Here is a 24,828-nt window from a genome sequence, read left to right on the forward strand (position 1 = left end):
CATCTGACGTATAACTGGCCCCTGTGGCCGGAAGGTTTTGGCAGAGACATGGAGTTATTGCAGGGTATCGTAATTTAATAATTTTAGGTTCATTCACAGTTATATCTGTCCACTTTAAAGTTTTTGGTGAGATTTTATATTTCGGTTTATTTTGGTAATGATATCTGTTTGATTCCTCCACCATATACGCCAACAAATCATTACAAATGAACAACTTGACATCACAATCTATATTTTCAGGTTCACTCGGTGAAGTTTTAACACCAGGCGTCCACGAGAAAGACTCCAAAAACAGTATGATATCCTGTTAGGTCACTCACTGCCAGAAATAGGGAGAATATTATCAACAGTACTTACATATAGACCATCTTTGCTATCTGAAGCATCAGGTCGTTGCTCGCATGGTGCAATAAACGTGTCATTCTACGCATCACTTCCACATAAATGCATGACACTAGCACTAGAATTATCATTAGACAATTCATCTTCACTCTCCTCACAATCACGGGAAACATATGACAAATTTTCAGCGTATAATTCATGTATAGTATCACCAGGAGCCAGTCCACTGTTTTTGTTTACCGGCGCTGCCATTTTTGTTTACTAGCATTGATGGATACACGGAAGATATTCAGAGGCAAAAACAAATGCCACTGACGCACTAAAACGGGCAAAACCAATACTAAAAGAAGCGTAGATTTTCTACCATTTAGGCACATCAACGTAAATCTAAAAATAATTCCTCAATAACCGTTAGATAGCATCAGAAGACAGACTTGCACAAACACGTATTCATACGTGATCGGCTGCAGAGCACCGTGCTTGGAAACACGTATTGATACGTGAGCGGAGAGCATTGTGTTAATACAGTCTTACTTCTTCCATTTCGAATGTATAAAATATTCAACCAGGATGTATAAGAAGCGAAAAATAATCTGCAAGAACTCCTCCGAAAGGGAAAACGGCATTACCTCCTCTATAAAGATCAGTTCAGTTGAAATGGAAGGAAAGTTTGGTATCAACCTAACCTTGTCTTGTCACCACTTTGGTACGGTTTGCAGATTTAGCTTTTTGTGTATTCTTATTGACTTACAGCATATGTACATGTGATATATTTGCTTGTGTGTAATTTTACAGCATGGTTTCACTTCAGTCTGACAAGTAATAGCAAATTTGAAGGAGGGAGCTGAATTATTTACACAAGGAAAACGCTGAAGAATATGGTTGTAGGAATGTGTATATCAAAGTAAAGGCAGAAGTATAGAACATTAAACTGAGTGGAGGGTGAGAGAGAGTGTTTGTTTCTTAATTTTTCACTGAGCTTGAAAACAGACTTAAGTGTGAATATCTTGATTGATCATTTACTAAGGCAAAGGAACCTCCATTATTGACCTTTATATTGAGGTTAGCTTGTTGATGTTTTATGTTTCACAATTTTTATATGGAACCAGTTAAGTTGGCAGCAATGATAAGCCATTAAAGAAGAGAATAGGGTGGCAATACTTCCTTTTTAGTGCATAGCCTTAGTTGACGAACTGTATCTTTGCAACGTTTCTTTTCTGCTGCGTACTATAATATATTCATACCCGGTATGTTGCTGTGCTCCGTATGCTTCCTTGCCTTATATATTTAGGAAGTTATCATAAAACTTACTTCTCCTTATCGTTCATCTTCTTGTAGCAGCCAGCAATGTCTACTTGGGTGCTGACCGATAACCGTCTCCAATTCTCTTCTTCGAACGTCTTTAGGGCGTCTGTTAGGAACACGACTGCTTTGTGAGGCTCCCCTAGCTGCTGGTAGAAGGCTGCCAGGTCCAGACCGATGAGCCGTGCCGAGCGGATGCGTCCTATGTGCTTGTATGTGCCCATCGCAAGCTCAGCAAGTTCCTAAACAAAACAAAGATTGCAATTATAACCTGGCACACAAAACCTCTCTATTTACAATCAATTTGCTAATAAAGGCTAAATTTAGAAAAGTTTAAATTATTAGATTTTAAAATGCCATCATCATAGATTCTCCACTCCAGCACGCCAGGCTGGAAGGAGCCAGGAATGGGTGAAGAAACAGGAAAACAAGTGGTGAGAGGATAGCCATGTTCTTTACAGAGTACGTAAGGAATTTGAGGACTTATCACCATCAATGTCCCACTCCAGTCGCTCAGGTGAGGACATATAACTGTGTGTAATTATGAGCAAATTAATTGCCATATGTAGAAATTTCCCTGCTTTTGAAAGTTGCCAGGTCATTTAGTAGGAACAGGAAGCCTCCACCCGGGATATGACCCCTGGAACTAACCTTAAAATGCATTTTCCATGTTCGGACAGAGTGATGACACCACAGTTCAAACAGCAGGTGAAGAACATTATCAACAAGAGCCCCAGAACGTTGAAGAGGACCACTGTCAGGTAATCTCCAGGTGTCCGAGGATTCAATCTGCACTGTAGTACATGAGGACATTCATGAGGAAAGGGAAGCTCAGTCGGATGCACACATGAGTACAATGGTTATTCCAAGCAAACGGATTGTTGCACGGCTTGAAATACCCATAAGAAGTAGGTCTGTTCTGGTTATCTTCCAATGAAACAAATTCTTGATGATCAAGAGATGAACAGGTGGTTATTTATGTGTCACTCCTCCTGAAATTTCTCATGTTATCCATAACACTTTAAGGGGCAGTGACCAGAGAAACACATGTCACACCACATTTTTCACTAAACTAAAGCCTCCAAGTGATGAACTGAACTCCTTCCAGTGAGCCGGGTAGGATGTTTAAAAACCATGTTTCTCCTCTCTCCTCTAGGTCTTTCTTATCTGGTCTAACCACATTTTTCTAGGGCATCCAATTGGTCTTCGTAGAGAATAAAAATAAGATTAACACCCTTATTAAGACTCAAAAATTTTCAGCAGAAATGGCACATATAAGGGCTATAGTGATTTCAGACGAACTGATAAAGTTAGGATTGGAATGAATTAAAAAGTACTGGGCAGATCGTAACAACCAAGTGGGTGTGGAATGACAAGTGGTCCAATGTGACCAATAATAATAATTACTGTCCACATGATAGGTCAATAATATTCAAGCAGCACTCACCAGATAATGCTTCTTGAAGGCTTCCTTGGATGACAGGGCCTCCTTCAGTTTGTCCGTGGGGGTAGGGAGCGTCCCATTGCCAGGAGAGTCCCCCATTCCAGCGGAGAGTCCCACTACCAGGTGTAACTGTTCACTGGTTGGTTCTGAGCCAGGCATCAGGCCACATAGTTCACCTAACTCCCGTAACTGAGAAAAGAACCAAGCTCTTTACTAGGAACAGAAAAAAAAATTACATCGGCAAAATATAAGATATTCATTTTGAAAATAAATCTGAAAAATAATAATAGTAACTATGTTTAAGAGTGAATGGGTAGAAAATACATTTTTATACAAAGGAGATAAGCATGTTGGTGATCACTGTTTCATTGAGGAACAGAAAATGGAAAAGTAAATCCCTCTGAAAGATGGGAAAATCAAAGATTTCACAAATTTCAAAATTTAACAGCATAATGAATGGAAGAGAAGTGACTAAGGGAAGTCGGATAGGCCTTTTTATAATACTGTTACAGTTTTCTGCAACTTCCCACTTTCGTAAGAGAGCCTCTCAATGCAAGTTGGTTCTTGCGTTTGAGATGCACACGCGCACACACACACACGCACACCAAGTATCTGTAGGCAGCAGTATATCATCGTTGCGCCTGCAACATCCACTACGTGTTTTAGCTTAGAACTTTGACTGGTAAGGTTCTGTCATCTAAGGTTCAATACTGTGCGAATATTGCCAAGGAATTCTTGCTGTTCATAATATATGTGCTGTAGGTCAGTACTTCTCCACATTTTAAGACTTTGTCATGGAGTACCAAGGCATAGGAGTGCAGAGAAGCAGTGACAACGAGCGCAGTGCCCGCAATGGCGAGCAGACGTCGTCCTTTCGAAGAAGCGGCATGATAATGCCTATAGAAACTAAATGGAACTGAACTCAGCAGCTATATGCATGCTCAGAATAAGTAAATAAATCAAAAAATCAACTAGTAAATGAAACCAAACTCACCAGTATTTAGAGCAGATGCTGAAAGTGATCTCCCTTAGCTGCGATGCAAGCTTCACATCTTATGAGATTTTGAAACACACTTTGCGGTTCATGGACACTGATGAAATGTGCAGTGTTCCTAATTTTATTTAATTGTAAATTCTTCTGCAGTTCGAGGATTATGCTTGTAAACTTTTCTTTTGAGATTTCCCCATAGATATAAGTTGCAGGAGCTTAAATCAAGTGAACGAGGGGGCCATAAGCCTTTACTGTGATCTGATCATCATGGAACACTTCCTGCAACTGTTGCAAAGAGCTATACGCCGTATGAGCCGTCGTGCCATCCTGCTGGACATGGCCGTACCTTTTTCCTTCTTTAGACAGTTCAGCAAAAATGGTTTGAGATTGCTGTCTGGCACTAATAGCAAACCACAGACCCCATATCACGTCGTGCAGTGGTCTTGGCTGTAAAATGTGCGGGTTCTCTGTATCTCGGATTCTACTGATCTGTGAATTGAAATATCCAACCAAATGAACCATGCTTTATCAATCATAAAAAGAAAGTTTGGTGTATCGATTGGGTGGACCAATGAACCTAACATTGTTTCTTATTTTACACTCATTCCATGCACAGCAACTATTTCTCATTCTTTAAAATACAGCATTTCGTGAGAAACGGCATATCCAACGTTGCGTAACAAAATCATATATTTAAGCAGATCCTCCCCTACTTTTGAAAACGTCCCGCTTTTTGGTCTGCGAAATGCTTTGCGAGACTTGTTGGCCGCTTGACGTGCACTTCTGTTATCGCGGTAGCACACGTTGCATTCAGACAATGAATACTTGCAGCCCGCTGGCCTATTCCTGTCTGTTTAGGCGTAACTGATCACCGCGAGTTTATATGATGCAGTATTACTTGAATACTTGCTCACTATGGACTAACAAACAATTTTGAGATCACGGAAAACGTATGTCCCATACCCGAAACACCCGTAAAATAAGTCTGTACCAGACTGGAATCGAGCGTCACTAGTCAGTTCTATGCTGATTCTGTCGATGAACTAGTGCAGTGGTATTTCCTACCGGCTGATAACAGCAGGTTGCCCGGTATTTGGTATGCCAGGTTTCGCAATAGGAAGGCTGCTACCTGAGTAGTTGACATTTTTATTTTGAATCGCATCCGGAGCTGCATGATGGATGTTCGAACATTTCTTTTCTTCACTTTCTTCACTTTGGACCCCAAAATATTGGAATGCGTAAATTATGCAAGGGCATTAATTATGCGAGAAAATACGGTATCACATAGTGGTTTCCACAGGCGCAACGATGATATATGAAGATGTGGGGATTGTCCTTATCCTTTTGTATTTTTATGTCTGTTCTTGTCTCCTCTTTCCTACACTGACCTGTCATTGTGTTCATCCTATTGTACACGTTTCTTTTCACGTTCCTATCTTTCTACATATGACTTCATTTGTCACTTATGTGTATTTTTCTATTCAGCTCTTTTCCTCCTAGGTTTGTCCTCTGCTCCTAGCCCCTTTTTGTATTCATCCTTATCGTTTTCTCTTTTCGTATTTCCTGTGTTAATTCAGCTTTCTTTTGAGTATGACCGAAATTACCTGCTACAGGAAGGGGTAGACCATGGAGCCAGCAACTCAGTGCCGACTGTTGGGTGACGGTAAATATGCCGGCTCTCTAAAAGGGGTCAGCGGCATTGAACTGAAGAGCTCCTAAAGTGGGTGCTGATCCCCCAGTGCCACCGAAGTGCTTCATGCACATCTGTTCTCCAGGTTAGGGGCGGCCTCATTGAAACCTGGTTGTTAGGTATAAAATAACTTTGGATGTGGCAAGGCTACTTTAGTACTGGCCTATACGAAGATTCAAAGTGGATCAGGACAGAGAGTTAAGGAGTACCCCAGACACTGCATGCATTCTTGTGTCTGTAGGAAGATGCAAGTAGTAGATGGAGGGTAATGATCTACTGCCAGACTCAGGAGCTCCCTGGATAAAGGTGACAGACGAAGCATAAGAAGAATAAGAATTCAGCTTACTTCTTATCCAACACTCCCCATTTCAAGACCAAATATCCGTCAAAATGGTCCATCCATGACTGCTCAAGCCTGACTTCCAGATGAAGGTAAAATGCAGAAATGGGATCTGAGCAGACATGGATGTAGAAGAACTCAAATTGACATTATTATTAAATAATAATAATAATAATAATAATAATAATAATAATAATAATAATAATAATAATAATAATAATAATAATAATAATAATGAAATAGCAGCTAATCACCAGATATGGAAATATCGCTCAAGTAGACAAATTTAAGTATCTAGGTGAAATAATTGAACCAGCAGCCTAGTTTACACAATGCCAGTTGATGAGACAATTGTCAGCAGAAAGCTGACTGGCTTACAGTTATTGGTTTCGTGTGAACACTTCAGTCCAGACAAGTGCCCTCACAATTGCCCAGGCAATTGATAGTCTCTAGAAGTAGACTGGGCCCAGCTGCAACCCCCACCACCTGAGGCTCAGTACTGTCGGGACAGTTGGCGCTGTGTAAACGTGACAGGCCAGTAACTGTATATTTATCTTATTCCAGTTTGCTTGTGTCAACAAAGAGTTGCAGCTGCCTGTGTGGTCTAGATAATAGGGAACATGCATGATCCGGGGTTTTAATTAAAAATATGCTAATCTGATTCAAAATTGCATGCAGAATTCAAAAATGTGATTAGAATGTACAAATAATAACTCCAAACATGATAAAAATCTACGAAAATGTCACGTCACGCAAGTACGCGATCTCATTGGCCTGACGTCATCGTACAGGTTGACTGAATTAGCAGACGAAATAACACATAGTGTGCTGTGAGAAGCAGGATACACTTCGCGTATTTCTACTTTACGTTAGTGTCTAGTATGGTTAAATTCGAGGTCTATACATTGGATAATAATCTGAGTGGCATATTTTAGACTTAAAATGAATCCTGCACACAGTGAGGCAGAAAACTTATAAATGGTGTAGAGTTCCGATGTGCAATAGAACATCGCATACCATACCAAACAAATTGTTTATAAACGTTCCAAAGACGCTAAAAGTAGGGAGAAATGGATTTTGGCGAGCTGGAGAAATGCTGGTGATATACCGGAAAAGTCTACAGTTTATTTTTTTGAAGATTTTAACGTAAGATGAATTTGTTTGAATGTTATGTATGCCTTTATTGAAGAGCTTAATTGGTAAAGAAATTTAGGCTATATCTAAATACTCTATAATGTAACAAAGAATAGGCGTGTGCATCATGAAAGGAAACATGAATTTAACAAATGTATAACTCTACACAAAACCAATGCTTGTCTGTTGGGGTCTTACAAGTTAACAATGCTCAATTATAATAATTATCATAATATTAATGAAATAAATAAGATAATTGCACACAGGTGAAAATAGTGATGTAGGTGTTTAAAATATTATCCAACTTAGCCTAAGTTTTAGGTTATACAAGCCAAGTCAATAAACCGAAGGATAAAAATACCGCGCCGGTTGGCCGTGTGGTTAGGAGCGCGCAGCTGTGAGCTCGCATCCGGGAGATAGTGGGTTTTGAACCCCACTGCCGACAGCCCTGAAGATGGTTTTCCGTGGTTTTCCATTTTCACACCAGGCAAATGCTGAGACTGTACCTAAGGCCACGGCCGCTTTGTTCCCATTCCTAGGCCTTTCCTGTCCCGTCGTCGCCATAAGACCTATATGTGACGGTGTGACGGTAAGCAAACAGAAAAAAAAAAAAAAAAAAAAAAAAAAGTAAAAGTCACAGTACCCAAAGACATTCCTGTATTGAGCGACTAAAATGTCACCAGGACACTTTTCTCTCGGACTCAGCGAGGGATTTCACCTCTACCACTTCAAGGGCAGTGTCCTGGAACGTGAGACTTTGAGTATGGTGATGAAACTGGTGAGGAGGGCCATTACCTCGCCCAGGCGGCCTCACCTGTTATGCTCAACAGGGGCCTTGTTGGAGGATGGGAGGATCGGAAGGGGTAGACAAGGAAGAGGGAAGGAAACGGCCGTGGCCTTAGGTGCGTGGAGGAGAAGTAGGAAAATACGAAAAACCACTTCGAGGATGGCTGAGGTGGGATTCGAAACCCTTCTACTCAGTTGACCTCCCGAGGCTGAGTAGACCCCGTTCCAGCCCTCGTACTATTTGTTTTCAACTTTCATGGCAGAGCCGGGAATCGAAACCGGGCCTCCGGGAGTGGCACACATTAACCACTACACCACAGAGGCGGACTAGTACTATAATGCTACCTATATGTTTATGTTAGTGCTGAAATCCGATTTCTTACTTTACTAATGCCGAAAGCCCGAAAATGTAATGTTATTCTTTAATAGGGGAATCAGTCTAGAAGGAAATGTTGAAAGTGATGTGATATCTATCCAGGTTCGTTGTTATCCTAATACTATGGGTTGCAGTACATTGCACGTATATAAAAGACGCCACTTACAAACTTGCTTGTTATCCGCGAATTTCTGCGGCAACAAAAACTCACTATTTTTCAAGAATGATGACATTTACACATGATAGATTGTCTGACTGTGCTGTTTTGAACCTTTCTTCTATCATTTTGAAGTTATTCGCGATCATGAATAATAAACAATCGGCTTTTAGCAACGGCTGATGCACAACGGCTGGTAGAGCTCCATGCGGTACTGGATCGTGACGTCACAGCGCGCCGCTTACGTCAGAGGCCGTTTCACTCGCCTTGCGGAAAGGCACTATTAAATATTTTTTTATTGGTAGAAAACAAGGCAACATGCCACAATGTAATACATTTACGTACTATTTCATTGGTGTACTTTTCAATAAAAATATTTTTGAAAATGATGCATGTTCCCAATTTAAATACTTTCATTTTAAAATTATTTGTAAGCTGTTCGCGTAATTATGCCTCCAAAGTGGAGGTGATGATATTAATGTAAAATTCATTGAGCTGTATAGGGAACGATGACGTTTGTAGGACGAGCACGGAGACCTGTACAAAAACAAAAATGCTTGTCAAGCGGCACTTTCTGAGGTTGCTGGTAAAATTAAAATTCAAAGATTCAATGACATTGAGGTCAAAACTTTGTATAAGTCAGCAATGAATTCCCAGCACATTTAATTACAAAATAAATTTAATTCCTTACGGGATACTGCAGACACTGTGCACTCAGCCATTTCTCATCATCTACTAGCATGGCACTAGCTTTCTCATGTTCAACTGGACTGGACAGAGACTGTTCCGCAATAAATAGAGGACAACTGTCGTCAACAATTGTCTCATCAACTGGCACTGTGTAAACTAAGCATTACAGAGAATTCTGCCTTACCTTATCCCTTGCATAGGCCCAGAGGCTGGCAGTGTAGAGAGAATAAGCCTCTACCTGGCCACTATCATTGAAGCGTTCGCACGTGTGCAGCACCTCGAGGCAGCAGAGGAATACCCAGCATGCCACAGCGCCAGGTGGTGTGCTGATCTCAAGGATATCCAGCTCCTTGATACAGTTGTGCAGAAATGGCAGCGACCGTTGTGCTATCTGGAACAAGCCAATATCACTCATCTGTACATGTAGAACTACGTATCTTCTTCTGACTTGAATTTCCTCATTACTGAGAAGTTGTGTACCCATGAAAATTTTCCAAGTGTGAACTATGGTTCCCTATTTGAGCTGATCTTCAGCTAGTCTGAGTGAAATCTGAAGAGGTTTCCTAGTGAAATGTTTAATTTGGTTAAACCATCCCAACAGTTTTCATTTTCAAGGCTAGTACCATCACATTGTACCAGATAACAAAGGTATTGCAAAATGTGAATTTGATAAATCGTTGAGAGCCTGACACAAATGCCACATCCATTTTAAATGGCCATGTTTATTCTTCTTGCTCTCTGCATGTTGCGAAGCAACTGCCACCAGCACCACACTTCAAAGGTAACAATTCATTTATATCAGATGTCTTCAATGTCCATGCAAAAATATACAGAACACTAGAGTTTCCATAAGCTGCTTCTTTGTGCTTTTTGGTTATCTGTAAAAATCATACGAGGGAAAAATAACAGGAGCAGATCAAGAGATTCGACTACACACATATTTCTTGGTGTTCCAGCACAGGTAAGGCCTTGACCTACTGGACAAGGCCAGCCCTTTCCTCTCAGTTCATGGACAGTCTTTGCTGTTTGGATCAGTACCAGTTAATTTTATCAAGCAAACAGAAAATCACCAATGCTCTTTCAATCCTGAATGGAAAGACTACTGAAAGGGTGAGAACTTGAATCCTCATTAAGATATTTTTTATGCTTAGGATGCTGTGAATTCAAAGTACCAACTCCCATCACATTAAATTTATATAAAAATACCCCACTTATCATGTCACAATTTTTTGCTTAGTTATGACCACCTTTTTCTCCAGTCTGGAAAATGTTCGTTATCCCTTGTGAATGGATGTGATTTCCAACACAAATGGGAGCCTCTGCCATCAGAGGCACGTCCCCAAAGTTGCACAATAACATAAACAATCGCTCTGAATTCCTGAACTTCAGTGGGTAAATTGGACTTTTGGGGAAAAATTTGTTAGTTTCATGGATGTTCAGTTTTACTTGTCGATTAGCAGCGAGTATGCTGAATAACCCAGTGCACCTGTATTTATACAGTGGCACAAACAGACTGGCTCAATTTTACCAAAGAAAAAGGGAAATTGAGGTGGGAAAAAGAAAAGACACAAACTGATGAATGTTTTCTCTCACAAAAAGCAAAGCAAATCCTAGGCTCTCTGCTATGGCCTTGGCTCGCGAATTGGGGGAAAGCTTTCTGGCAGTAGTTTTAATACATGGAAGGTTTTTGACAACGGAAGGATGGGAAAAGGCAAGAATTGGGAAGGTAGCAGCGACATCACTTTGTCGCCGAGTACATCAGTTACCTGCCTCCACTTGGACCATGATGAACAGACTCTTAGCTTGGTGCCAGGGGCAGCATCATCATCACGATGTGACCGGAGTCCCAAGACATTAAAATGGGTGATCTTTTGTAAGTTTTGTCTATCGGTGTTGATGGTGTCATTGATTTGGGAGCCACAGTCTAAACATTCAGTGTAATGGATATTTAATCACAGTCCATTTTCAGCCAGCATGTTGTGTGACTTCCCCTCTCGGAGAACAATCATTGAACGAGAAATGCAACCATGCAAGCTAAGGGCGCCAATCTTTAAGTTGATGACTTAAAGATAAAAATTTATAATCAAGCTTGGACGGACTCTTATCACAGGGGTGGGGTGATAGTGCACTAATCATTAAGCCGGAGAATTAGAAATCAAAAGGCTAATTAAGGCAGATTGATTAAAGTGAACTAGAAAAATACTATTTATTATATTGAATATAAATGACGACGGTTTAACGAGAACTGAATTTAAAATAGGAAATGAATTTAACAAAAAGTTGAATGACTCTACTTCGCGAAAACTTGCAATATTTTTAACTCGCTTGCTCACCATGTAGTCTTGTTCTGCTGGTCCTTGGAAAGCTTCCATCCTTGTAGCTGGAACATCACCGGTCGTCTTTGAGATCTCTTCATCTGCAGCTAAGTACCACTCCTGCCTTGCTAAGTGCACCGACCACTACTTGGAAGATGGCTTCGACACTAACACTCCCTATTATGCTCTATCCCATATATTGGAGATGAGCCCTAAGTCATAGTTAGAAAAACCTCCTTGGGTTATGTGGAGAGGATACACAATTAATAATCCTTCCAACTTTACTGAAAATGTGCCCTGAAGTTTCATTTCTATCTAGTTTAATACTACCTATTGTCTTAGACTGGTACAAACCGGTCTAGTAGCCGAGCTGTACATACTTCCTGATGAGAGTGGCTATACACCCCTCATTCAGAAATTCCTAAGTACCACGTCGTGGTAACGAAATAATTAATGTAGAAGTGATAAACTATCACACTAGTCCACTATGGTACAACAACCATAAGACAAGTTCTCAGACCTACAGCGATATACAAGATCGAAGAATCAAGAATCCAGAAGAATAATAATAATGAATGCAGAATCAAGAAGAATGAAGCCAAGAGCTCCAACACGCCCTTTTATAACCTTCTCTGGCTCTAATTACAGGTCGCTACACGTGGTCCAATCAGTTGACACGTCTCTCCCCACTCCAGATATTAGAGTTGATGGGTCTTAACCATGATATCAACTGTTCTTCTATTAGTCCTTTCACTCAGTATCCATGGCAACATGACGCTCCTTTGAAAATATAGGCGGTGATCAGTTTGAATTATTCTGGTCGAAATACGGTAGCTGTCGTTATAACGCTTGAACACGTGCTCGCTTTTCCCAGAATTTGATGTCTAAATTTGTCCTTCCTTCTTCCTCGGTGATGTGGCAAGATAGAGGAAATCTACTGCAAGTTAAATTTAAACGAATGTCGCAAGAATCTAAGTGAATATTAGGATATTCAGCCCTCGTTTACAAGTCGTAGTTACAAAGTAATGAAATGATAGTGAGCAAATGATCAACCATGAATTATAATACAATTACATACCAAGATAAATATCATGACGTTAAATTCCTGAATTAATTACATATAATAAAATTAACATAATTACACTGTGACGTCTAGAACGTTACATACGCCCCCATGAGTTCTTAACAAATATTACATGAGTTGAGAACTCACACACTTACTCCCACATTGACATGAAATACCTCTATTACCTGCCCATTACGAGCGACATTATTTTCATACAATTAATTATTTCTCACTGTTTCCATATCTCTCTTAGACTGCTTACCATTGCGAATGTCTGTTATTTCAGTTCATCTTGAGGTTTAGATACTAAATTATGCCCAACACGAGCAACTTTCCATTTTTTAAAAAACAAGATTATCTTTGAGAATATAACATAATATATATATAATTCAGATTACAAACTCTCCCGAGTGTCTATTAGTCCTTTTACTCTCCATCTTTCCGACATTCTTTGCTAGATAGCAGTAACACGTTCTCTTCCCATCTTTTACATTAAAACCATGGAAAACAAATGATACAATCAATTTACACCTTAATCACTCTCTCGAATGTTTCAACCTTATCTTGAAGCAGGATGCAATACACTTCACACGAATACACACGCGATTTAAGCTCACGGTAAAATTATTGCAAGTTAGAAATGCACATACGGGAAAATTAATTATTTGCCATCGTCAGCTTTAATTAGCCTTCGGTAACATCTCAGAAAACAGATAAGATATAACATTTCATGGCCTCACATACAGAAAACAGATGATCTATCGGCATGAACGAGCGTAAATCTACCGCTAGTTACAAACACCTCCCTTGTTTACAAACACAACTAGGAAATACCACCACAATTGAGAGGTAAACTCATTCCGCTCGTAGTCTGACATAACAGGTAGCAACTTCCCCGAGTTACTGACCTATATCTCACAATCCGGTTCAGCCACCTCACACGACAGGTATCTCCGTAAACTACTAATGTTATATGAACCATTCACTACGCTCTCGCATTCAATACACAGACGTATTGATCCATCAGACTTAGGCACGACAATTAAGGGATTAACGTATTGACTGTTTGATAATTCAATCACATCGTCTGCTAACATAGCTTGAATTTGATCCTCTACGGCTATGGCATATTTGTGTGGTATCGGATACCGCGGTCCGCTGAATGGACTCTTATCCAGCACAGAAAAAGAATGCTCGTACAGATGGGTAACACCAGGTTTCTCAGAAAAAATCTCCATGTGTTCACATAACACTTCAAATAATTTGTCCTTCTGGACTTCATTTAATTGATTTCTACTTACGGCTTCTTTCAAGCCACATATTTTATCCTCATTAATCCACAACTGGCACAACTTCAGGCCCTCACTAGCCTCTTCATTAACTTTAGAAACCTCTCTCATTCTCCACACTGTACTACCTTCCGTTTTCCGCTGAATTTCCTCCTCAAACTTGACCTTGATATCCTCATTATTCCACCTCAAATTTAGCACTGCATCATAGTAATTTAACTGAGCCAATTTTAACGTTAACCAGTCAGATCCCAAGATAAGATCAAATATCAAATGCGGAATTACCAAACATATCTGAACGCTAATAAAATTATTAATACAGATCGGAACAGCTACTTGTTTACAAATTTGCTTAGACTTCTTTCCAACAGCCGTAATGATGAAAGTAGACTTAACAGGCATTTCCTCCAACTGAATACCCTGTTTCACTAATGACTCATACCACTGAGAACTAATACATGATATTTGGCTACCAGAATCAATCAAAACTTTAACCCACGCCCCCCAAACTTTCAATTTAACAACGGGATTGACTACTTTATTACTTGAATCTTCATTATTCTGCTCGGGTTCATACAACAAATCGTCTCTAACATCTAGGTCATATGGTAACACTTTCATGACAAGACACTTCGCTACCTTCGTACTAGGCTGGAATTCTGACCTCAGATTACAGCCTCTAGTTAGTTTAAAGGTTCCCTTTGTGTATTGACGTTGGACTCATTAGTACATTGCTCTGGCCCCCGTTGGGAATTTCCTGTCCTATATTCAGGTGCTCCGCTCCTACTGTTATGCTGAGGTCTGAACTGATTGCGAGCTTCGTGATTCTGTGTTCTTCCGTTATGTCTCATTCCGTTGTGATGACTAAAGCTCTGTATATTCTCCGTTCTACTCCTAAGGTTACCTAAAGCATCAAAACTGCCTAGTAGGTTCTCCATCTCCTGAATAGTACCAACTCTTTGCATGCAGGCCGCTTCTCTCACCCTGTCCGGAAAATGTCTCAAAAGTAGTCTTACTACATCAGACCCCTCGGTTATACCATCTAAGTTCTGACAAATCATGACATGGGCCAGGAAGTACTCGGTCATAGTGACTCCCTCATGCTGTTTGTACCTCCCAAATACCACCCTTTCTCTCTCCCGAGCTTGTATCGCTTCATTCCAGAATTTATCTCTAAACTTATTTCTGAATTCTTTCAGGTTCGTCATCGTTTGCCTATATACTATGAACCAAGACCGAGTTTCTCCTACAAAAGCATGGTCAATATTTTCCATAACGTCTTCCCAGTCCATAGACCCTTCCTCTAGACGCTTTTCAAATCGTTTTTCTATCATCTTAAGGAAATCTAGCGGGTTCGTTTGTTTCCCATTAAATTTAGGTGGTTCAATTTCCCGAATGTAGCTATTTCCTAGACATTGCTTTCCCGTGAAAACCTGTTTATCCTTTGCCACCTGTTTTAACTGATTTTCTGCTTTCTCCATCCGGCATTCTACATCTTTGTCTCTCCTATCAATTTCGCTCTCCAAATTAACCTGCTTCTCTTTTAATGTCCTAATTTCAATCTTATTCTCTTCAGCTATCGCAAACCTTTCTTCACTTGCCCAGGTCTCATCTTCTATTCTAAGCTTTACTGTGTCAATCTCTTGTTGGACGTGGTCTTTGAATACCCGTATTTCCCCTCTTTGAGTCTCAACTCTCTTATCAATACTAGTGACCTGCCTCATTACTTCCTCCCTAGTAGAGTTGTTTTCCTTCCCCATTAATTCCAGGAATTTACTTCTCTGCTCCGCAAACTTTTCTTCTACCTCTTTCCCTTGCCGTTCATATTCACTTTTCTGGTCCTCTAATCGCTTATTAAAATGTTCATTTTTTACCACCAGATCGCGTAACTGCCTACTGTATTCGTCCATTCTCCGATTCGCTTCCACCTTATTTTCCCTCATCTCCCTGCTTAATTCAGCTTTAGTTTGCTCTAACTGTTCTTTAAGTTCATATTTAATATTCTCAATTTTAGTGTTAGTTTGTTCTATATCTGTTTTAATGTGTTCCAATTCGTTTTTTATTTCAGATTTACTGTCCTCTATCTTACTCAACATTAACTGCATCATTCCCATTAACTGATCATTATTATTACTTTCATTGTTAGTGTTTACTTCCGCTTCGCCCCCCATCCTACTATCATCTGACTCCATACTGACTTCTTTCTGCTTGCCTTCACTCTCCATACTACTTACACTTCTATCTTCAATTTCCTCTACTAGACTACACAACTCTTCCTCTGAACTCAATACGTTATTGCCTTTTATCGCCCGTCCACTGCGCAACATCCTCTCCTCTTTCGTCTGATCAGCCATGACCCTTCCCACAATCAAACACTCCTAATGCAACGTGGATATCCAAATTTTGCCCATAATACGAATTCTGATATCGTTACTGTCATTAACTGCTCCGTACTTAATGATTTTCTCGCCCTACGTTGGAGCGGCATTTATGTGACTTCCCCTCTCGGAGAACAATCATTGAACGAGAAGTGCAACCATGCAAGCTAAGGGCGCCAATCTTTAAGTTGATGACTTAAAAATAAAAATTTATAATCAAGCTTGGACGGACTCTTATCACAGGGGTGGGGTGATAGTGCACTAATCATTAAGCCGGAGAATTAGAAATCAAAAGGCTAATTAAGGCAGATTGATTAAAGTGAACTAGAAAAATACTATTTATTATATTGAATATAAATGACGACGGTTTAACGAGAACTGAATTTAAAATAGGAAATGAATTTAACAAAAAGTTGAATGACTCTACTTCGCGAAAACTTGCAATATTTTTAACTCGCTTGCTCACCATGTAGTCTTGTTCTGCTGGTCCTTGGAAAACTTCCATCCTTGTAGCTGGAACATCACCGGTCGTCTTTGAGATCTCTTCATCTGCAGCTAAGTACCATTCCTGCCTTGCTAAGTGCACCGACCACTACTTGGAAGATGGCTTCGACAATAACACTCCCTATTATGCTCTATCCCATATATTGGAGATGAGCCCTAAGTCATAGTTAGAAAAACCTCCTTGGGTTATGTGGAGAGGGTACACAATTAATAATCCTTCCAACTTTACTGAAAATGTGCCCTGAAGTTTCATTTCTATCTAGTTTAATACTACCTATTGTCTTAGACTGGTACAAACCGGTCTAGTAGCCGAGCTGTACGTACTTCCTGATGAGAGTGGCTATACACCCCTCATTCAGAAATTCCTAAGTACCACGTCGTGGTAACGAAATAATTAATGTAGAAGTGATAAACTATCACACTAGTCCACTATGGTACAACAACCATAAGACAAGTTCTCAGACCTACAGCGATATACAAGATCGAAGAATCAAGAATCCAGAAGAATAATAATAATGAATGCAGAATCAAGAAGAATGAAGCCAAGAGCTCCAACACGCCCTTTTATAACCTTCTCTGGCTCTAATTACAGGTCGCTACACGTGGTCCAATCAGTTGACACGTCTCTCCCCACTCCAGATATTAGAGTTGATGGGTCTTAACCATGATATCAACTGTTCTTCTATTAGTCCTTTCACTCAGTATCCATGGCAACATGACGCTCCTTTGAAAATATAGGCGGTGATCAGTTTGAATTATTCTGGTCGAAATACGGTAGCTGTCGTTATAACGCTTGAACACGTGCTCGCTTTTCCCAGAATTTGATGTCTAAATTTGTCCTTCCTTCTTCCTCGGTGATGTGGCAAGATAGAGGAAATCTACTGCAAGTTAAATTTAAACGAATGTCGCAAGAATCTAAGTGAATATTAGGATATTCAGCCCTCGTTTACAAGTCGTAGTTACAAAGTAATGAAATGATAGTGAGCAAATGATCAACCATGAATTATAATACAATTACATACCAAGATAAATATCATGACGTTAAATTCCAGAATTAATTACATATAATAAAATTAACATAATTACACTGTGACGTCTAGAACGTTACAGTTGTTCCATATACGTGCCCAGTGCTGGAGTGCAGAAAAACACTCCTGTGAAAATATCACATCTACATATAGGAGCGTCCAAGGATGCAGAGACTGTATATGAGCCAAGCTGACAAAGAATCAATACAAAGAATGAATAATAGAAGCAAAAGAACTGAACCTTAATGAATGTCAATGGTAATATTACAAGACAGTGAGATTCCAGTTGGACATCGGAATGCGATAAAAAATTAATGACCTCTAGTTGGGACAAAATTCTGACACTCTAGCAAAACCACAATCAGTTAAAATGAATATTTACAATGAAAAAAAAAAAAAAAAAAAAAAAAAAAAAAAAAAAAAAAAAAAAAAAAAAAAAAAAGCATTGCGATGGCCTATCAACTTACCATATTTTTCCAGTCTGCACTGACCTTAATTTGCACATTTTCAGACAGTAAATTGCATGCTCACACAGACTGATTGTTTCCTTTTACTTACTTCCCAAGGTTTGAAGGTAAGCAGCAACATAGCGCACTGCCGTGAGAACAGGTAACTACGAAACTCGAGGAGGGACGCTCTGCACTCGCTGAGCAACGTCCGCTGACTTTGGTTCACCGTCTGGCTGAGGATGATCCCAGACCAACTATCCAACTGGCACTGGAAGCTGCTCAGCCATGCTGGAGTGTCTGTAGGACAGCAAGTTCAAAGAGCTGCAGTATAAAAACATTACAAAAAAAGACTTTATAAATATGGCTTTTGGGCTTAAGCCGTGTCAAGAAAAACTAAGAGAAAATCTTTATGTTTTGTGTAGACTTTGCTCTGGGTATTTAAAGAAAATTCAGAAAGAAAATATGTCTGTTCATGACGAAGACTTCTCTAATTCTCAAATTCAAATTGTCATTATTACAGACAGATGCATTGTTGATAAACTTAACCATAATAGGTGCTGTATTTATTCCTGCATTGACTTATCTAAACTTATTAAAAACTATTTAAAACAGTACATGCTTGAATCTACCTCATCAATACCTTTTTTACATTGAAAACCATTTATTCACCGAACATGTTTCAGAAACATAATACATTCCCTTCATCGGCGATTATTAAAGTCAGACTTATTTTAAAATATCAAAGAACAACAATATAACAGTTTCTTTTGTTTACCCTAAAACAAATGTTAGTGGTTTATTAGGAAAATTATTACATAAAATTTTTAATATTTAGATGATGGTGAATAAGAATCACTTCCTAAATAAATTTAACATATTTAAGTCTTATTTTCTTCTTCTTTTTAATTTTTTTCATTTTCTTCCTTAAATGATTAACTGATATTGTAGTTTATACAATGGATTTTCATCCATAATTCTTTCATTCAAACTTAATTCAAAGCAATTTTTTAAGCAAGATAAATTTTTAAACTTTCTAAAATATTCATTCATTCTAACTGGAAAACGATGTTTATAAACTAGGTCTGCTTATGAAATACACAAAAGACTGTCAGTAAGGTGCTGACAGCTTGCTCAGTCATGGGAATGCAGCAAGGTTTCTGAGGACCCTTCAATGCACTTCTAATAACAACATGTGTATAATTAAATGCCTACATATTCTGCAATATAGTATCATCCTTACTGAACCCTTTCCCCTTCCCAACGCTCCAGAGCAGTCATGTTTTATGACTCGCCTGTTGTGCTGAATGCTTGAAAGCGCTCGTCACACATGTTGTCATTAGAAGCAGACCTGTTTATAAACACTGTCTTCCAATTAGAGATTATTCATGTTTGAGATCACACCATGCTTCTACTTATTGCAGAGTAGTATCAAAAGGTTTGAAAAAAAAAAAAAAAGCTAAATTGGAGATAAATTAAAAATTGGTGGAGATAGTGAACTATTTAGTAGAGGTTCAGAATACAGAGAGAATTAGAAAGTATCTTGTAAGATGTAATTTTTAATGATAGATACTCTTAAAAGATCGATAAGCGCTAATTCAAAAAGTGTATAATGTTGTCCAGGTGTGAATTAAGTAAGGTGATATTGGGGGCGGGGGGGCTATTTATAGTTTTATGATCACTTCTGTTGGCTTGGTTAGCTTTATTAAATTTATGTCGTAATGGTTCACCTTTTCAATACTACAACATGCAATACTTTTTAATTACATTACTAAACTAGGGACCAGTTTCAGTCTTGGCTGGCCGTCTTCAGCCTTAATGTAATACATCTAATAACTAAACAAACGTTCAAACACACAATTGACATAAAAACAAATGTACAAACACACAATTGACATAAAAAATCTGGGATGAACTACGTGTAAAATCTGAAAAATAAATTAGGCTCTAAATTCTAAGCATCTGGAGTGTGCTCATCATCCAGACTCTTTCCTTCAATAATATTCATAGAATTGTTAGTTCCATCACTGCTAATTTAGTTATTACAATTTCAATTGCAAAATGGGAACTGGTAAATGTTGCTTCTGTACATCATTCACCAAATCTACTTGAGTGGTATTAGCAGTATGCAAGCCACTGGACACCACTGTAAATAACCACCAGCTGTCGCATAACTGCTGGATGGTGTTTCCACATCAACCAACGTAAATGAAATGATCCCGTAGTGCTCGTTAAAATCATGCTGAAATGCTGTTGGACATTGTCAGGACGGCACATGAAGATATGATTAAAACGGACACATTCTTAATTTGTGGCTGGTAGAAATTCGCAATTCATTGCGAAGTCCATGAAGTTAACCTGAATAAATGATAGATAAATTAGATACAAGTAATGAATTGAAGGAGAGAGCATTGCGGTATGTGGTGCGTGGTGTCGTGTGCCTGATCATATGTTTGAAGCAGCTTTCAGTAATGTTAAGGAGGGGTCCTTTGTTGATGATTTTGAGAATTTCCATATCTTGTTATATGTCTGTGAATTTGTGATTATAGTCATGCATATGCTGTCCTACAGTTGAAAATTTATTGTACTTCAGGGCATTGACGCAATCCGAGTACCTTATATTAAAATTCCTCCCAGTCTGACGTAAAAAGAATTACAACTGTTGTAAATAATCCTGTACACTCCTGATTTTGAAAAACTATTGAACTTGTTTATGGATGTGGCATTATGTAAGACTTGTGCATTCCTATTGTTGGTTTTGAAAACTATTTTTACATCATGCTTATTAAAGATGTTGGTGACTTTGTAAATTTGTTCGTTGAACGTAAAGATAGAAAGGGAGGAGTTGTTTTGTTTATCTTTTTTCAAAGTGGTAGAGGGGCGATATTTATATTTCTTGATTATTCTTTCAATAAAGAAACTGTTGTATGATCCATTAGATTCAGCTATATTACGAATGGTGTTCAACTCATTTTTGAGGTCTCTTTTAGACATTGGAACATTGAAGGCTCGGTACATCATGCTGTTGTACACTGCTCGTTTGAGAATCTGGGGGTGTAAAGAACTATGACGGATTGTAGTGACTGTTTGTGTGGTTTTTCTGAAAATCTTATCTTAAGTAGCTTGAGTGCCTGATAGTAGTTCATTATTTTCTGGTACAGCATGGACTGGGCCATTTAATTATGCAAAGAAAAAAAAAAAATTTTTTTTTTGGCCAAAAATTTTTCAAATTTCAGTCATACCTCCCCTTAAATGAGGAATGACAAGGGGGTTACAAATTTGCATGAGGGGAAATTCAGAATCTAATATGGGATGTGTGTATTTGCTCAAATGAAGGGATTAAGAAACCTGGCTGGTATTATCAGGAGTTCATCAATGCAATGAATTTGGATAAATTAAACTTGTATGAACTTTGCCTTGCCATCCTTAAGGCAACAAACTAACCTCCTACATGGGAGTTGAGTACAAACTGTGTGAAGAGAGCATCCAGTTCATCGTACTGGACTAGAGCCTCATCGTAGAGACCCAACATCTCGAGAACAAATGCCATCTCCTCCTGAAATCAAAGAATTAAAAAAATGAAATATTTGGTATACTGCTTTTATGGTAGAACATAAGGTCACAACTCAAGAAGGAACTAGGAGAATACCAGAGAGGTTTCAGAGCCTGGAGGAGCTGTCCTGACCACACCATGAATCTCAAGATGATATTATATTACAACAGGAGAAAAAACAGAGATATGGTGATAACATTTATGGAATTCAAAAATGCACATAATTGTACACACAGGGGATCTCTACAAAAAATTCTGGGATACCTCTGGCTGCACTCAAAGTTAATAAATATGATTAAACTGACCCTCACAAACACGAGGTAAGTTCAGGGGTGGATTATCAGAACTATTTGAGATCAAAACAGAACTATGCCATGGTGATGGGACTCTCATTCCCTACTGTCCAGTGTGTTCCAGAAATGCTCCCCCCAAAACAGGCAGGAAAAACAAAACAAACTGCCTTGATTTTGCCAACAACTTGGCATTATTTGCAACTACCTTAGACAAAGCTAAAGTACAGATATCAGAACTTCTATAAACACTGCAACTGAAATTGGCCTAATATCATTTGAAAAGACAGAAATCATGTTCCAAAAAGCATAATTAAAAGAAAAAAGCATAAATGGTAATAAAATCAAATTTGTCACCAAATTCAAATACCGAAGAGAAGTAATAACAAACAACATAAATGAAAATAACCTTGATACAAAAAGAACAAATAACTAAAGCACACAAATTAACCTGGACGTCTAAAAAAATTCCTATCCATACATACAAACTAAAACACTACAAACAGTGGCGGCACGTTCTATATGTTCAGTTGTTCAGTGAACCCCTAGAAATAGATGTCTTAGTAAAATGGTTTATCAAGAGCCTAATCCTTTAATTAGTTCTGTACATTCACGCACATAGCGATAATTTGGATATCAACACACGGTTGGCCTCCGGAACCAGCAAAGAGTCTGAAATCACAGCCCACGAATCGCTGGCAACTGGACCAGAGATAGACATAAGTTACATTGAGCCTTCCCAAAATTAGCTAAAGCACTGTTTCAGAGAGTGCAGTCAAAATTTACAGTGTGTTTTGAAGGGATTTTAATTTCAAGAATTTGTGGTTCTGATGTAATTAACCGCAATGAACCAGAATATTTTGGTAACTATGATTTGTATAGCATCAATAGTCATACGTAGCCTAAGTTCATGTAATTAGTGAAACTCTTAAGGAGTAATACGTGTTTTATAAAAAGTAAACAGCAAAATACATCAAGCAGCAGTAGTCTTGAAGCAAATGTCTTTAAAATCAGAGGAAACTCGATCAGCTTAAAGTAACTGCACTTCATATTCTCTCTCTTTTATTCCTCATTGCTTCGGTAACTTCTTTGAACTGCACACGTGTGCCTTAAAATGAAAGTCGCATTGCTAATCAAGCAATGAAACTATTTTACATCTAAGTAAACATCAAGTAACAATAAATTTGAACATGTTGATTTCCAAAGCAGTGAACTCCCACATGTTTTATCCAAGCGCCGCCAGTTCTACAGCACAGTTATAAAACTGGAAGTGACCTATGCAGCAGACACACTCTTTCACCTCAACGAACAATCAAAGACCGACAGACTCCAGAAGTATTACAAGTTGTCCATTTCATGACCGTATTGACCGTATTGATGAGTATAATCAAGAATCAAGTATAATCGATTAGGTGGTTATTTATACTAACTTCTTGATGAGACTCCAGAAGATCGAAAGAAGTGGTGTAAAAGGACATCAGACAAGCAAGTGACAATATTGACACTTTGCGACTTCAGCAGAACCTGCATCAACAAAAATTACCAGAAAGATGGACGGTGGCGGAGAGAACCCAACAAAGTTGTGTACAACTAGCTGGAACCCAATACTGATACTACAGTATGCATACAAGTAGACTGGGAGTCTTTGGACAAGTAATGAGAATGCAGAATTCGAGACTTCTGAAACAACTGGTACAGTATAACTCAACTCCAAAAAAAAAAAAAATTCCAACAGGTGATCTTATGTGGTGATAAAATTGGAAGAAGAAGAATAAAAATAAGAAGAAGAAGGGTAGAACAAGTTACAGGTAATAAATCAGGTAAATACATCTAATAAGGTGTAGCCATGATTTGGTCACTTCAATCAATAGACAACTAACAAGTCTTCAATGCTTTCATCCATCACTTAATGATAACTCGCATACAGTCAACATGAACACCTCAATATTTCCTCAAAGGTTTAAGATATCAAAAAGAGGGGTTTGCTAATAATTTGATAGTAGCCACGAAAGAAAGTAATTTGCTGCATAGCTATTATTTGTAACACTTTTATGGACATTGAAACTGAACTGTGTATGATTTAAAAAAATGGAAACAATTTTTTTTTTCCAGCTGCATTTGAGAGATTACCTGTAGAAGGAAGTACTGACAGAAACTCCATCCTGCCTCGTTTCTGCGTTCCCGCTGATCTCGTATCACCTCCTCGAAGCGGATGAGTGTGCGATTGTAAGCTGTGAGGACGAGGTGTCGTATTCTGGAGAGGAGGCTGCGCCACGACTCGGCTGATTTTGATTCTGAACGGATAGGGTTTATGACAGAAATACACCTAAAAACAATAAGAATAAAATGAAGACATTCATTTGAAGACTAACAGTAAAAAGATATATTTACATAGGTTGTGAACTTCATTCATTAATGTTTAACAGTGGCGAAGTAGGACTTGTGGCCTCCTCTCACACTGAACCACATAAATTACAAGATAATAAAGGAATATGAACATTCAATTACAGAACAAACAGCAGCAGTGCTTGATAACAGTTTGAAAAATACACAATAAGGAAAGATAGCAATGCATAACAAAGAGAAACATGACCTATTAATATGATCCCGTGGGGTTTCTGGCTTTGTAAGTAACCGATGTGAAGTAGTATACTGTGTTACAACACACTGCATATGATCTGTAAGATACATGGTGACAAATTTTAAA

General features: G+C 38.7%; 1 protein-coding gene across 1 annotated transcript in view; it reads right to left on the reverse strand.

Annotated features, from left to right (window-relative positions):
- SIDL (SIDL trafficking protein particle complex subunit 10) overlaps positions 1–24,828 on the reverse strand; it is a 105,875-nt gene that overhangs the window by 56,246 nt on the left and 24,801 nt on the right. Inside the window, exons 4-9 of the mRNA XM_067157603.2 lie at positions 24,252–24,447; positions 21,723–21,834; positions 18,391–18,578; positions 9,437–9,643; positions 3,092–3,277; positions 1,654–1,886 (exon numbers count right to left, since the gene is read on the reverse strand). Of these exons, the coding sequence (XP_067013704.2) occupies positions 1,654–1,886; positions 3,092–3,277; positions 9,437–9,643; positions 18,391–18,578; positions 21,723–21,834; positions 24,252–24,447 (1,122 nt within the window). The remainder of the gene's footprint in view (positions 1–1,653; positions 1,887–3,091; positions 3,278–9,436; positions 9,644–18,390; positions 18,579–21,722; positions 21,835–24,251; positions 24,448–24,828) is intronic.

The sequence above is a fragment of the Anabrus simplex genome, chromosome 13, assembly GCF_040414725.1.
Source record: "Anabrus simplex isolate iqAnaSimp1 chromosome 13, ASM4041472v1, whole genome shotgun sequence".
Lineage (NCBI taxonomy): Eukaryota > Metazoa > Arthropoda > Insecta > Orthoptera > Tettigoniidae > Anabrus > Anabrus simplex.